The sequence below is a fragment of the Python bivittatus genome, unplaced genomic scaffold (assembly GCF_059951505.1).
Source record: "Python bivittatus isolate LINGU-HERP-01145 unplaced genomic scaffold, Pbiv_v1 ctg000690_np1212, whole genome shotgun sequence".
NCBI lineage: Eukaryota > Metazoa > Chordata > Lepidosauria > Squamata > Pythonidae > Python > Python bivittatus.
The window spans coordinates 5775099-5790051 of NW_028277096.1; the positions used below are offsets into that span (position 1 = coordinate 5775099).

The following is a 14953-nucleotide window of genomic DNA, read 5'->3' on the forward strand; positions in this document are numbered from 1 at the left end:
TTTCTATGTAGAAAGAAGCCAGCTTGGAGTACATCTCTTACCTGGGCATTGGCGGGAGCACCGTTCTGGACATAGAGGCTCAAAGCTTTGTCCCAACTGCTCTCACGGATCAAGTGTGTGGCATAAAGAGCCACATATTTATGCAGCACCTTATAGTTCTATAAGAAGCCAAAAGAGGAAGAAAATAATACAGAAAACTATAAAACAAATAAGAGTTTTTCATTATGAGAAATTGGCCTGGTCAAGTAGTAGGAGAATTCCTTTCTTGGTGACTATAGCCTTAGTGTTTCCTATTTCCTACTGAAAAAAGCAAACTTCTGCCTTGTTTGCATTCTATCCAAACTGAATCTCCATTCACCAGTTCTGAAATCCAGTTTTATCCCAATCAATGCTGTGCAAGAGTTTTGGAAGCAGCCAGAACTACAACTAACAGGCAATATCAATTTGGGTCCAACAGAAATGTCAGTTATTTCTCCTGAAGGCTGAACATGATGCCTTGATGATTTGATTTGATTTAATTTATTCAATTAAATGAATTAAATGCCCAACTCCAAACCAACCCTGGGTAGTATACCATACAACCAACAGAATAAAAATAAATAACAAGAAGCAATGGCAGATCCTTCTAACCATACACAATCTGTTGGGGGCTGGGGGAACCACCGTAACCCAAGGCCTGGGAGAGTACCCTGGTCTTTAAGGCTTTCTGGAATGCCAGCAGAGTGGGGACCTCATGGACTTCGATTATTTATTCATTTGATTTATATAACCACCCGTCTCACTTTTATGTGACTCATGCTATAGTTGAGTGACAATTTCTTTCTAGTCCCTTCTGCAGACAGATCTTTGTCTTACCCCGGGGCTTTGGCCCTAACTAAAGCAGTGGGGGAACCTGGACTCAATTCCCTTGGTTCTTCAGATCTACCAAACTATCAATATTTTGGACATCTTTTGGGAAACTAAGGCATTTATGCTTAGGTGTGTGGTCAGCCTTTCTGATGACATTTGGCCCCTTTCATAGAAGAGCCACTTGGGACCTTTCACATACCTGTTTGGCAGCTGTTTCCAGGCACTTCTCCCATTGTCCCCTCTCCACATACATATCAAGGGCAGCCATAACATCCACTCCCACAAGCTGTCAAAGAGAGATCAGCTGATAAGTCAGTCACTGAAACAATAATGAGACAGCACTACCAACCTGGGCAGTTCTATCTGTACACCTAACCCCACCTCATATTCTCTAGTCCCCTTCTAGAACTGCCAAATAATATATTTGGCCTGCATTAAGACTGTGTAATAGCAGCTGCCAATAGTTTTGATTTAGAATTTCACTGCCTTTCCCAACCCTTTAGTTTTTGACTAACCAGTCAGTTTTTAATATTTTTCTAAATAATCACTGATAGAGGAAATGATAGATGTATTCAATTTAAGCTGCACTTTAAAAGTTTGTCTCATTTTTATTTATATAGATGTAAAGATTCTTCAAGTTATTCAAAGTTCTCTCCCAACTTTCTGTGCCTCCCACCTTCCCCTTCATCCCACTCAGATTCCTTCTCACCGAATCGACTTTGCCTTGATCCTTGAGATATTCCTTATAGTTTTGATCCACATATTCTTCATATCTGCCACAGGGAAAGGAAGGGTTTGTCATTTCTATCTTAGTAATAAGGTGACACCCTTTGCAATCCACAGCCAAACACACACTCTGAAGCAGTCAACAATGAGAGTGCTACGTACTTCACTCCAGCAATTGGCCTCAGTAAGAAATTAATTTTCTGGATCTTAGAGGCAAACTGAAGATAAGCTCCTTTGCTTACATTTTCAGCAGTAAAGTGAATGATTGCGAAGAGACCATAAATGGTTGTAGGTTGCACTTAGACTAGGAAATGCTCCAAGTTCCTTTCTCATGGCCCATTTGTTACAGAGAGCAGCAAGGCTAGGAATGAAAGATCTTTCTATGCCCAAAATATATTATCAGCCAGAGGATACAGCAGTGGGCCTGAGAAACTGACAGCCTTCCACATAAGCAGTGTTGTCATGTTCTTATGCAAAGTGTATTATTTGCAAATCCCTCTCAGAAGTAGAGTTCCGTACCTGGGGTCAAGTTCCTTGGCCACACGCTTAGCTTTGTTCCACTCCTCCCCCTCCATGAATGCATCAATGGCTTCCTTGATTAGGTCGAGGTTGAGGTATAGCTCTGCTGCCTGAGGATGGGATAGGAATGAGAAATCTGTTGATGCATCGTAATAGAAGTAGGTATGAGGGTTGGGGCTGTACAGAAGAGTTGTGGGCTTGTTGCACATGTCTGGCCTCAGTAGAGATGTAAAATTTCCAGAAATTTTGAAACTAAGAAAAAAAACTTTTAGAAAAAAAATGGAAATGTTGAGAAAATTAAAATATATGCAATATTCATTTGCATACCATAATTAATTATCCAAGTTCGCTTTGTTAAGTTAAAAACATGTAGGAGAATATGTATGACGTTTCCCCATGCAATTATGCTTGGAATATTTATTAAATGTAAAACTGTAATTTCATCAGTGACTACTTTTAGCAATTTGATTTAGTTTTAAAGGTTTTTAAAACTTTGTCTTGGCATTCCTTTGTGCTTCTATCCTTTGAGGTCTACTCAAGAACAGATCCACCAACCTCTAGATAAAGTCAGGAACAGAAAAGCCCAACCAAAACAAATCCTTCCTCCTTCATTGGTGAAAACAGCATTTTGCCCTCTGGGGACAGAAATTCATTTTGTATTAGCATTGGAGAATTGGACTGCACTGATTGGTCTCTGTATACATAAAATACTTCCTATTACAATAGAAAATATGTTTCATCACTTTCATTATTCTAAAAAAATATTTCATTGGGGTATTTTTGTCCTCTTTGTCCACTTTCCAATCTTTAAAAAAAAACACTGAAAAAAAACCAACTCAATTTTTTCCAGTTCTCTCTCAAGTCTTCAGTGCTCTAGGCATCAAGAAGGGCAGAGAGAAAATATTCTTTTTAGCCCCCAGGTCACAGATGAGACCAGCAGATAAACTGCCCTTCAGAGCCTTGCTCTTACCACATTGAACTTGCCGATGCTGACCAGCTGGGGTCCCACTGTCCGCATCACCTCAATGCTCCGAGGCTGGCCAAGAAACTTGATAGAAAGTTCAGCTGCCTACCATGAAAGGAAGCATTCACAAATGAAGAAATGTCCCTTGTACAGTATCTTTTCCTTCTGCAGAGTTTGTCTCTGTTTGCCAAAATTTACAGTTTACAGTACTCCATCAGAGACAATTTGGAATTTTGAACTTCTGGAAAAAAGAGCAACTGAATAATGACGATCAAAAGGCAGACCTAGCTTGAATGTAAGAAAGAAGCAGAGGTACAACTGACCTTAGAAAGTCACCACTTGCCAAAAGAACTTTTCTCCCTTTCTTTCCATTTCCAACCTTTTCCCCACTTGTCTCATTCAAGTACATTCTTTGCATTCAATCGACCTCAAATGCAATAAATAGGGAAAGCACTGTGAATCTGGAGCAATTTCCTACCTTCATGGAACATTTTTCCATCAATGCATTGTTGCTGGAGTCCCGCACTTTGAGATAGCAGTCCACAGCCCTGGCATATTCGCCTGCTTGCTCCCACTCACGTGCCTGCTCCAGGAGGCCCTCAATGCCCCTACCAATCAACAGAATCTTAGTCAATGTCCAGAAAGGGGCCAGGAGATTCCCTAGAGCTTAAATGTTGAAACTCCCATCTTGCACCCAACAGAATTAGAAGGAGAGTCCCAGTGACAGCTCAAAGGCTGAGAAGATCCTGGTCCTTCAAAGCAATTAGTTCACAATAAAAGAAGGCTAATGACTAGGTATCTGGGAAGCACAACCTTAATCTTAGTGCTGAGTGACTTTTGCCTGCCAGCAAGCCAGCTTCCAGAACCTTTCCCATACCTCTCATGTCCTACATACCTGGGCCCTTTTTTAGCCACCTCCCGTTCATACTCTTCCTGTAGAGCCTCCAGATCTCCAGGCAGAAATTCTTTACAGATTCGGAGGGCATCAGTCCACATAGCAGCCTCCTGGGGAAAGGAATCATGAAGGTCTCCTTACTTGGCAAAGGAGAAAGGGAGAAACTCCTCTAATTACGCCCTTCCTCAGGAAAAAAGGAATAATTTTAACTTTAAACTACATCTTTGAGAACTACAGGTAGTCCTCGATCTACAACCATTCATTCAGCGACCATTCGAAGTTACAATGGCACTGAACAAATGGTGGTTGCAACTGGTCCTCGGAGTTCTGGCCATTCTAGCACCCCTGCATCACGTGATTGTGATCTGGGTGCTTGGCAATCAGTTTGCACTTATGACCAGTTGCAGCGCCCCGTGATCATGTGATTGCCATTTGTAACCTTCCCTGCTAGTTTCTCCAGAAAGTAAATAGGGAAGCCAGTAAGGAAGGTCACAAGTCACTGCAGTAAGTCTCCCCCACCTGTGCACCCTCCCCCAGCCTCTCTGCACTCACACAGTGCTGGCCATTCATGCACTCCCATGCACCCTCCCCAACCTGTGCTGCAACCTCACGCACCGTCCTTGACCTGTGCCGCACCTTCCCCAACCTGCGCTGTACCCTAACACCCCCCCCAACCCTTGCAACGCCTCCACTGTGCACCCCCTTGCTCCCTCCCCCACCTAGCAGCAACCACTTGCCTGCCTGCCAGCCTGGCACTTGCAACCTCCTACTGGTTTCCCTGTTGACTTTGGTTATGGGAAGGCAGCAGGAAGTTGCCTTGTCTAATGGCAATCCCTGCAGTGCAAGTTGCCATCATTAACTGAATCCCACAGTCTTGCCTAATGACTGTGGGATTCAGTTAACGACGGCAACTGGGACTGCAGGGATTGCCATCACTAAGTGATGTGGTCGCACTTTACAACCACATGGCTTAGCGATGAAAATTCTGGTCCCAATTGCTGTTGTAAATCAAGGACTACCTGCATTACTCTATTGCTAGGACTACTACACAAGAAATCTTCTGGATGTTAGGGTAGCACATCCTTTTCAAACAGGATATTTTGGGGTATGTTTGATTTGCAAAGGATCATTCAAAACCAGCATGGTCTCTGTTAATATGCCAGTGCCTGTGCTGTTGGCCACCAGCATCTTTGACATAGCTAGGGAGAACAGGAGAAGCAATCATTTCCTCCTCCTGGCTAGTGTGCCTTTTCTCTGGGGTCCCATTTCATCTACTGCACCCATCATCAAAGAAATGCCATCATGTTTCAGTCACAGTCTGGTGGCAGAGAGCAGTAGAATGGAGGTCAGTTCCTTTGGGAATCCCTAGGTAGCTTTGATAAGATAGGGTTTGGTCTGAGTAGAGTGGCTCCCTCACAACAATAGAATAACAACTGGGTAGCAACTCTGGGTTTAAAAAGCCACCTGTGGTGAATTTCATGCAGGACCAGAGTCTACTGAACATCTTCCAACCCAACCAAAGCTATTTGCCAAATAGAGCAATCCTGGTGTTTTTCTATTTACCTTGTAGTGTTTCACAGCTAGGTCGAGTCGCTGAGCACGCAGCAGCAAAGCTTCTGCTTTCTGGAACTCCTTTTGCTTGAAGGCAGCATCAGCTTGACCAACTAGCACAATCACTACACTCTCTGGGTCATGGACTTCAGCTACTTGTTGGGCAGCAGCCCAGTTCTGGGCATGAGCATACCTAAATAAGCAGAGAGCACATTAAGTCACTGGAATCAGACAGACACAGAAAGGAGAGAGTATCATAGGAGGGTGGAGGAGCACTCACATTAGAACTGCCTCTTTAGGCTTCCCGGCCTTCACAAATTCCACCTCTGCCTCCTCAAACTTGCCCTGCATTTAACAAGGGTAACATATTCAGCACATAACTGGCATTACTCCAGGAAAGAGAGCAACCATTAAGTAACACAAGGGACTCTACCTCATCTTCCAGGAAAGAGCCATATTTGAAGTGGATCTCAGGCAGCTTCTGCTTCAGGGAGAGTCTAGCCAACTCAAAGGCAAAGTCAAAAATGCTATGGAAAAAGAAAAGGAGGTGGAAGCAGGAAGTATGTCTCCCATCCCAGCCACTCCAATTTCCAGCAGAGTAAAAACTATATACCACTGTTGGGCAACTGTCACATGAGGTTAAAACAAACTTGGTTACAAAAGAAGCATAGCAAGAAGACCCACTCAAGCCACACAAGAAAGGGCACCTGTAGTAACTGCAGAATCCCATGCCTTGTTGAAACCCATGGACAGGTCCTGCCCCTTGGGAACCTCTGGCACAAAACAAGGCATGGTGGGATCTTGCCTCTTTTCTAATGGGAGGCCTTGCTCGGATGCACCAGTAAGTTTTTTTCTCCTTGCCGCTCACTTGTTGTCAGCTGCATGGTCAATGGCCATTTCCAGAAGTCCAAATTTGTTGAGGAGTTTCACAGCAGCCTCCCCACCAAGGCTCTTTGCCCACAAGAAGGCCACGTGCTTGTGGGAATTTGCTCCACCATGAGCTTTGGCTACCTGTCTCAGATCAAAAGGAAGGACAATTGAGTCTAGAGCAACCTACAGTTGCTGCCCATCAAAGGTATCTTTCCCAAGGTTTAATGAGAATGGCCATCCTTTAGCCTTTTTTTTGTGCACATATACTCCTGGCACCCCCCAATGCTGCACTCTTTAAGGCAATGCAGTAAGCCTACAGGTACAGAGTATGCTTGTAATGTGATTCTGGAGCATACTTAGCTCCTAGGCTCAGCCTGGAACAGCTTAGAGAGCTCATGCTCCAGCTGTTGTACCAAGAGGAGTCGAGTATGCTGCCCTTACCCTGTAGGCCTCGTCCCACATATTGTTCACACGATACATGTTTACAGCTGCCTTCCAATCCTTGGCTTCAAGGTAATGATATTCAGCCTCCTGCAGATGCCCATCAGCTTCCAGTTCCTGCAAAATAAGTCAGAGGGTAACCACCAAACCTGCTTTTCTTCTGTTACTTATCCCCAAATGCTTTACCTTGCCCAAGTGCAAATGTGTATCACTCAGTAGATCCTTGTGGTATTTGGCCAGCAGGCGAATCATCTCATCATACATCTTGCACTTCTTGTACATTGTAATGGCCAAGTCTGGTTCATCCACAGTTATGTAGAGCCTGGAAAAAACATAGCTTGGCACTGAAAATGTTGTACCCTAAATAAGGATCCCACCTAGTACTACCTTGATTCTAGGCATTACAACTTGACAAATTAAAAAAATCCGAAAAAGTGCAGCCTGTGGGATTCACTGCTATCTCCTCAAGAGTTCTGCTTAATAGATTACTCATACCAGCTGGAAGCCTCCCCACTCTTCCTTCCCCTCACCCTCTGTTACACATTCCATTCTCCTGGTTTCAAGAGTATAGAACTGAAACACCTCTCACCTCTCAGCCTCCTTGTACTTTCCCTGCCGCTCCATCTCCTGGGCTTGTGTAATGTACAGCACTGATACATCCTCTGGCCTCATACATTTTGATGCTAGCTGCAAGGAGATGTGGGAGCTAGGCCCAGGCACAAAAGGATAAACTCCCCCTCTCCAAACACACACACGAGATGTCCAATGCCCCATTTTGTATCATTCTGGAAAACAATGCCAGCCAAACCAAAATGTTCCTCCCGCCCATAGCAAATGTTATTCCAAGTGCACTTTCTGGAGCTGGGAACATATGGACCTTTTAATGCATCATTCTTCTCTGTTCTGGGTTGACCAGAATGCACTTATACAGTAGAATATTGCATTCAATTCTGGATGCATTTTAAGAAAGACACTGACAAACTGGAACATGTCTAGTGAGAGTGTGTCCAGATAAGGTGCCTGGAAGAAAAAACTTATGAGGAATGGCTGAAGGCATTAAATATGTTTAGCTAGGAGAAGAGAAGACTGACGGAGGACATGATAGTTCCTTTCAAGCATTACAGGGCTGTCATGTAGAATGGGGGGCAGAATTGTTCAGAGCTACTGCAGAATAAAGGGAAAGAAACAATGGATTTAAATTACAGTGAAGTATATTTCAGCTTGACATCAGGAGAAAAATTCTAACAATAAGAGCTGTTCAACAATGGAACAAATTGTTCATGGAGGTGGTTGGAAGTATTTAAACAGAAGCAGGAAGCCACATATTGGGAGTGCAGTAGTAGTAGACTCCGCACAGGCAGGGCATTAGACTAGAAGTTCTCAAAGATCCCTTCCAACCCTTACATCCTTATGTCTGTGATCTGTAGTGTATTTGTTCCTATGTTAGACCACTTGAATTTTAAGCATTTTTTGGTGGGACAATCGGTCATGAATAAATCCAAAGTGGTACTATGCTCTTCCAGCATTCACTGAACACAAATGGGTATTTTCCTGGAGTGTCTTACCTTATGTGCCTTTTCCCAGTGCCCAGCTTGTGTGTACATATCAATGGCATCCTTGATGTGGTCTCCTTTGACATATAGCTCCTCTGCTATCTAAAGGGACAGATAGCTTGTTATTTTTCCATTGTGTCAGTGGATGAGGGTGTGTGGAGGGAGAAAGTTGTTACCTCATATTCTTGCAAGGCTGCATAGTGCTGGGCAATTTTGGGGTAATACTTGGCTGCTGTTTTCCTATCCTGCATATCAAGGATGTATATAGCTTTCTTCCACTGCCGTGCCCCAATGGCTGCTTCAATGGCCTTGATAGCACACCTGGAAAAGGTCACATTCCTTAGAGCAAGGCTCCCATAGGACCCATCCTGATCATGGGTGCCAGTCCAACATACAATATTCAGGGTACCAGTTACTACAAGAAAGGAGGCCCAAAAGAGTCTAGTCAGCATACTCTCCACAACTGTTACCTGGCCTCAATGTAGTGGTTAATAGCTGCATCCAGTTGCTTCTGTTGCACAAGGTGGTCTCCCCAGCTCTCCTCCAGCTTTACTACTTCTGCTGGAAAAACTGAACGAGCCAGCTCTACTGCTGCAGGGAAAGAAAGCAAATGAGCATGTAAGGCGAACTAGAGGGACCAGTTCTGGGACAAGTCTCTTATAAGAAGTATGCAGAACCTAAATCTGGCAATCCAAGGTCAGGGAAGATACTGCAAACCAATTTCTAAATATCTATTCCCATGATCCTCTTTTCTTTTTGAGTTTTTTGGCCATGAAAAAGACTTGCTGTACAGGTAGTCCTCACTTAGTGACTGCCTTGTTTAGTGACCATTCAAAGTTATAATGGTGCTAAAACAAGTGACCAGTCCTCACATTTATGACCTTCACAGCATCTCTCTGCTCTTATTTTCACTTGCTTATTTACCTCATACCAAGATATCCTCAAAGAGAAAAAGAAATAACCCCAGTTCAGATGAAGGAAGTAGCAAGAAGCAAAGGAAAACTGAAGTAAAATCATAAGGACAGTCACAGTCATGTGATTTTCACTTAGTGACTGCTTCACTTAACAACTGAGTTGCCAATCCCAATTGCGGTCGCTAAACGAGGACTATCTGTAAATGATTTTGTTCTGCCTTCTAATATTAAAAGTTTTCAATAAACATTCAATACAAATGCATAATCAAAACAAAATATGAAATTGAGAAGCTGTAACGTACAGCCAAGGTGAAACATCAGAAGAGCCCTCCTCCCTCTCTCTTACCTTTCAGAAATGAGTTGCCCTTGCGATAGCATTCCAGTGCTTTCTGTGGGTTCCGAATTTTTTCAAAGAGCTCCCCAGCCTGAGTAAAGGAAAACTGCATCAATCGAAAGCTTACCAGAGAAAAACTGCCAAACAGTACCCAATTTTCAGAGGCAGATCACTTTTTATTCAGGAAGTATTCAGTAAGCACAGTAACGTCTATCAAATTCCTTTCTGCTATCAGATGAACCCCACTGACTCCCTAGATCACTCTATTTTTCACATGGAATTATGACAAGTCTCACTGCTCCAAGGCATCACTACAAAAGTCTTTGTATTTTGCAAATCATTGCAGCAACAGAGCCTGAGAGCCTAGAGGGGATATGAGAAATATTTTAAAAGTGCCTTGAACACTGACCAACTTCTCAGCCTCATACTAACAGTCCAGTTATAATTTAAAAAGGGATGTTTGGGAGAAAATAGTAATCAACCAAATTAAGAGAGGGTAACTTTGCAAGATTTAATGAATTAAAATATACTGTGTACCCTCTTTGCTAGAATGACCTGTAGAAGAACTTCTTACCATTCCTTTGGCTTAATAAAAGTGTGGTTCTTTTTTTCATCTTGGGCCACAACTTGAACCCTCAAAAAGACAAAAGGTTATCATCTACAGCCTAGATAACATTGGGAAGATCTGCCAAGATGCTGTCAACTACAACCTTGAAGAAAATGAAAGGAAGAAAACAAGCATACCTACCAACACCACAACAAAGAGGAATATAACAATGTGATTAAAGAGGCTGTATATTTATTGACCATTCTGAAGTCTAACAGATGCCCCACCTGCTCAAAAAGCTCCCCTCGAATGAGGGCTGTAGCAATACGATTGATGAGGTCAGTATTGGCCAGCAGCTCCTCTCGGTCCATGGCTAGCTGTGCTGCTTTAGCTGGTAGCCCAGCCTTCAGGTAGAGGCCAATGGCTGCTTGCAGGTCCCCTTGGCTCTCCTGCACTTCAGCAGCCCGTTCCTCCTGCTGTGTCTGCAGAAGCCACTCATAATAGCTTTGACGCAACTTTTCTAACGCAGGATGGCTCTGAGAGAGAGAGAGAAAGGACAACAGTATAGAGGAGGGGATATCACATCATCACAGAAACTCACAGTCTTAAGCCCTCAGTGCCTCTCTTACTTTTGCCTCTGCCACTGAGATGCATTCATCCCACATGTGAAGCTCTTGATACATCTCCATGGCCTCCTCCACAGCATTCTACAGCAGGGGAAATAACAAGTGTTAGGGCATAGAGAGGCGTGAGGGATGGAGTATCAGTGATAAGCAATCCCTGCTGCCAGACTCACCTGCTCCAGAAAGATCATCTCTGCTAGCTTGTAGTTTTTTTCTAACATAGCCAGGCGGACTCGGACCTGATAATAGTCTGTGCCGTCCCCTCCCTAAAAGCAAGCAGTTAAACAGAAAAGGAGACGTCTTTCTCAAACTATAGGAAGAACAGATTTCCCCCCTCCCCCATCCACATAAGTTAAGCACCAGCCAAGTGCAAGGAGAACCCAGATCTGACCAATGCTCTATTGGACTAGTAGGCTCCTCTTTCCTTTTAAGGCAGGGGTTCCTAAACCTTTTGCCATCACACCTCCCTTTACTGTAATCTTAATGTACATACCTCCCCTAAAAATCCAAACACCAAAATGAACACAAATGAACTATGAAAACAATAAAATGAATAGTTGGGAAAAGTGAATTTATTGTAACAATGTAACTCAGTGTTTCTCAACCTTGGCAACTTTAAGATGGGTGGACTTCAACTCCCGAATTCCCCAGCCAGCATACTCACTGGGGATTTCTGGGAGTTGAAGTCCACACATCTTAAAGTTGCCAAGGTTGAGAAACACAGATGTAACTAAAAGGTTCTTCACACCTCCCCCAGATTCTGTCTGTACCTCCCCAAGGGAGGTAACACCTCACAATTTGGGAAACCCTGATTGAAGGGAAAGGGAGATGCAGGAGCATGGTAGGTAAACCTAGGGGACAGGGGAATAAAACAGCAAATGCAAGCCTTGCATTTCACTCACATATTCCTTGGCCACTTGGTCAGCAATCTCATTTGTTTCATGGAGAAATCGAGCCTTAGATACTTGTCCGAGAGCAGCAAAACACCTGAAAGAAAATATTCTTAGGGTTTATTTTATTTATTTATTTCAAGATTTATAAGGTCACCCAACTCAGTGTGATTCTGGGTGGCATAGAGCATAAACACATAATAATAATAATAATACAACCAACCAACAACCAATATATAAATACAAAGGGTTGTGAGTTTCTGTGGTCTAAAGTGGATAAGAGAATGAAGTGGCTTCTACCTCATACCTGGGAACTACTCTAAAGGAAATTCATAAAAATGTAACTGTTAAAGAGGTGAGCAAGCAAGACTGTTAACAAGCAGAAATGACAATCTAACCAAGGTGGCTATTTCATGAAAGATGGCAGACTGAATCAAAAGAGATTCCTTGGTTTAAGTGGACTGCTCTCTGAGTGACATTGTAGGAGAACTGTGTTAATCTATAGTAGCAAAAAAACAGGAGTCTGTTAGCATCTTTTCCAACTAACAAATTTTGTAACTTGCATTTGTGTAACCAATATATCTTCTCCCATCACCCCCTCTACCTCATCCCAATTTAAATCCTACATCAGTCTAGCTACTATGTGTCTGATGAAGTGAGATGCAGCTGACAAAAGCTTATGCTTTTTAATAAAATATTAGTCAGAAACCAGACTCCTGATTCTCAGACAGTGCCAGATTAGCTCTAAAAGATACTTTTTGGGGGGCTTGCCAGACCAAATCCCTTACCTTTCAGCAATATGCAGCTGTTTGGCCTCCAATGCTAGCCGACTCAGTGTTTTCCACATGGCCTCTGTCTCAGCAGACATCTCCAGTGTTTCTAAAAAAGCTACAGCCCTAGAAGCAGTAAGCAAAGGGGCTGAGTGCCAGTCTTATAAGGATGGCAATGGGAAATTGAACAGTATGAATGAAGAATCAGATTTTCTTCAAACTCTCTGTAGACTTCACCAAGGCTTCACATGCAAGGACTGATTCCTCCCTTCAATGGTAGGGATGGACCAATTTTGCTTGCTCATGGATCCTCACCAAAGCTTTCTTGTAGGTATTGCCTGGTGGCTGGGTCCAGAATTTCCACCTGGCTGGAAATTTAAACCTCCCTGGAATCCATTTCAGCCTCTCACCTGTGGTAGTCACCATCATCAATTGCTGTGCCAAACTCAATGAGCCCCTCATCCAGAGTGTAGGACACGGTATTTACACCCTCAGTCACAATCACCTCTGTCTTCCCATTGCTCCTCTCCAAGTCCACAATATCACCCTGCAGGAGCCAATTTTTTTTAAGCTTAGTTCTTTTCCCACACTGTACAGTCTGCCAGCCCAGCTCTTGTCTTCCCTTCACCAACTGAGGGGAGTGTGACAATTTGCAGCCTCACAAACTGCAGCTAATCTTTACCAACTAAGCACTTAAGCCAGATGCTGGTCTGGTACCAGCAGCTGGAGAGCAAACATTACCTTCATGGGGAACATGGTCACTCGTTCTGGCGTATCAATGTTATACCACACACAGAGACTGTTCCGATTCTGGGCTACCACCACATCACTCCCTGGAACCCATTGCACATAGGAACAGTAGCTAAGGATGGTGGTCTTTACAGCACTCTCAATGTCATAGAGATGCAGCTGGGGATCATAACAGGTAAGGTGGGTGGGGGAAAAGAAACACAGCATCAATAGAGGCATGTCCTCCATGTTGTCAGCCTTCTTCCTTCCATTCTGGGACCCTACACAACACACTTCCCTCCCCCTCTATCTCCTCCTCTTACCTTCATCTTTTTATCCCGGAAAAGCAATTTATGACCAGTTTCATTCAGCTCCAACCAGTCAATCTTGCTGTCATGGCTGATAGTGCCAATATTATAGCTGCCCACAAGGTCCACTGGAGAAGTCAGAGAAAAGTCACCACGCTCAGAAGTGAAGTCTGACATCAACCTGAAGCAGTCAAAAGCTTGGGTAGAAAAGAAGAAGGTACTTCACTCACCTGCTGCAATGGTCTTAATATCAACTAGATAGGCCAGTCGTTTGTTCTCCTCAGTTCCTCGCTGCCTCCGCTCATTGATTCGAACGCTAAAAGAAAGGGCAAAAATGAGAAGAGATCTGTGCATGTTTTGGGGGGAGTGCAATTACTGCTCAAGAAGTTCCAACAGGAGAAATAAAGTCTCATTATTCACCTGATGAGATGGGGGTTCATAAATTCAGTCCGCACAGAACCCAGAATCTCATTACTCCCATATTCCACCAGAGTCAGCTCTCCTGCATTGAAGATCATGCAGACCTAGAGTAAGATGGGAGGCTCAGAGGGGTATGACAGTCTGAATGGGAAGGGGAAGGGGCATATGGCCTTCAAATTTTGTGGCTTCTCATACTTCTTCTCCCTCCAATGTTATAGAAATGCCTCCAGAAGAGTAGAACACTTGTGTTTGCAGAAAGAAAGTTAAGAAAGACAAAGAGGAATATTGGCAAGATCTGAATGTGGGCTAGCATGCACACACTTACATTTTCATTGTCAAAGAAAAACTTCTCATTCCCACCAGATCCTTGCCAGGCCACCTGAGAAGAATGGACAGTGAGCATGAAATTAGACAGTCCTACCATGTTCACCCCATTCACACATGCCTGATATGATTTGGTAAGATTTTACATAGTGTGTTTCCACTAGCACTTCTCAGCATGCATGTTGCTCAAGCACATCCTTTATAGCTTTCTACAAAGTGATTAAGTTCTGTCAGCCAACCCTTCTGCTGACTCTCGCCATATAAATAACCAGGTTGAGCCTGTTCAAGCAGTGCCAGGACTGGCTTTATATTCCAACTTCTGGTAATTTAAACTGCCACAACTGAAAGGAGACAGAAATATTCAAAAAGATAAAGCTGGCCTTTATAAACCATGTATCTGTCTCTGGGCAATGGTGAAGACTCAAGCAACTGAGGATGTACTTTTGGAAAAAAAAAAAGAACAGGGAAGGGAAAACGAGGTTCACATCCATCTCTTTGAAAGAAACAATTAAAAATGGATGAACAAGCAGGCCTCCTGGCCAAAAAAGTTGGAGAAGAGCAAAACCAGGCCAAAGTGATAGCAGCAGAGACCTCAGGGGGCTTGAAAACCTGAGGACAGCCAAAGGTACCCAAAGGCAGCCTTGGTCTCCTGCAATTGATCATGGTTGGAGATACAGAAGCAGCTTTCCAGAGAGGAGGAAGGCCTTGCTGGAGGAATCTGAAAAG

At 43.5% G+C, this 14953-nt stretch overlaps 1 protein-coding gene across 2 annotated transcripts in view; it reads right to left on the reverse strand.

Annotated features, from left to right (window-relative positions):
- IFT172 (intraflagellar transport 172) overlaps nt 1–14953 on the reverse strand; it is a 27297-nt gene that overhangs the window by 3924 nt on the left and 8420 nt on the right. For both annotated transcript variants that reach the window (XM_007420871.4, XM_088152492.1), the window contains exons 12-40: nt 14229–14282; nt 13904–14007; nt 13714–13799; nt 13499–13611; nt 13188–13355; nt 12857–12993; nt 12465–12572; nt 11689–11773; nt 10960–11052; nt 10793–10870; nt 10451–10699; nt 9629–9707; nt 8839–8959; nt 8545–8689; nt 8381–8470; nt 7405–7502; nt 7002–7137; nt 6816–6932; nt 6373–6515; nt 5938–6031; nt 5785–5849; nt 5517–5697; nt 3954–4063; nt 3537–3666; nt 3065–3163; nt 2095–2204; nt 1559–1622; nt 1049–1135; nt 42–158 (exon numbers count right to left, since the gene is read on the reverse strand). In XM_007420871.4, the coding sequence (XP_007420933.1) occupies nt 42–158; nt 1049–1135; nt 1559–1622; nt 2095–2204; nt 3065–3163; nt 3537–3666; nt 3954–4063; nt 5517–5697; nt 5785–5849; nt 5938–6031; nt 6373–6515; nt 6816–6932; nt 7002–7137; nt 7405–7502; nt 8381–8470; nt 8545–8689; nt 8839–8959; nt 9629–9707; nt 10451–10699; nt 10793–10870; nt 10960–11052; nt 11689–11773; nt 12465–12572; nt 12857–12993; nt 13188–13355; nt 13499–13611; nt 13714–13799; nt 13904–14007; nt 14229–14282 (3261 nt within the window). The remainder of the gene's footprint in view (nt 1–41; nt 159–1048; nt 1136–1558; nt 1623–2094; nt 2205–3064; nt 3164–3536; nt 3667–3953; nt 4064–5516; nt 5698–5784; nt 5850–5937; nt 6032–6372; nt 6516–6815; nt 6933–7001; nt 7138–7404; nt 7503–8380; nt 8471–8544; nt 8690–8838; nt 8960–9628; nt 9708–10450; nt 10700–10792; nt 10871–10959; nt 11053–11688; nt 11774–12464; nt 12573–12856; nt 12994–13187; nt 13356–13498; nt 13612–13713; nt 13800–13903; nt 14008–14228; nt 14283–14953) is intronic.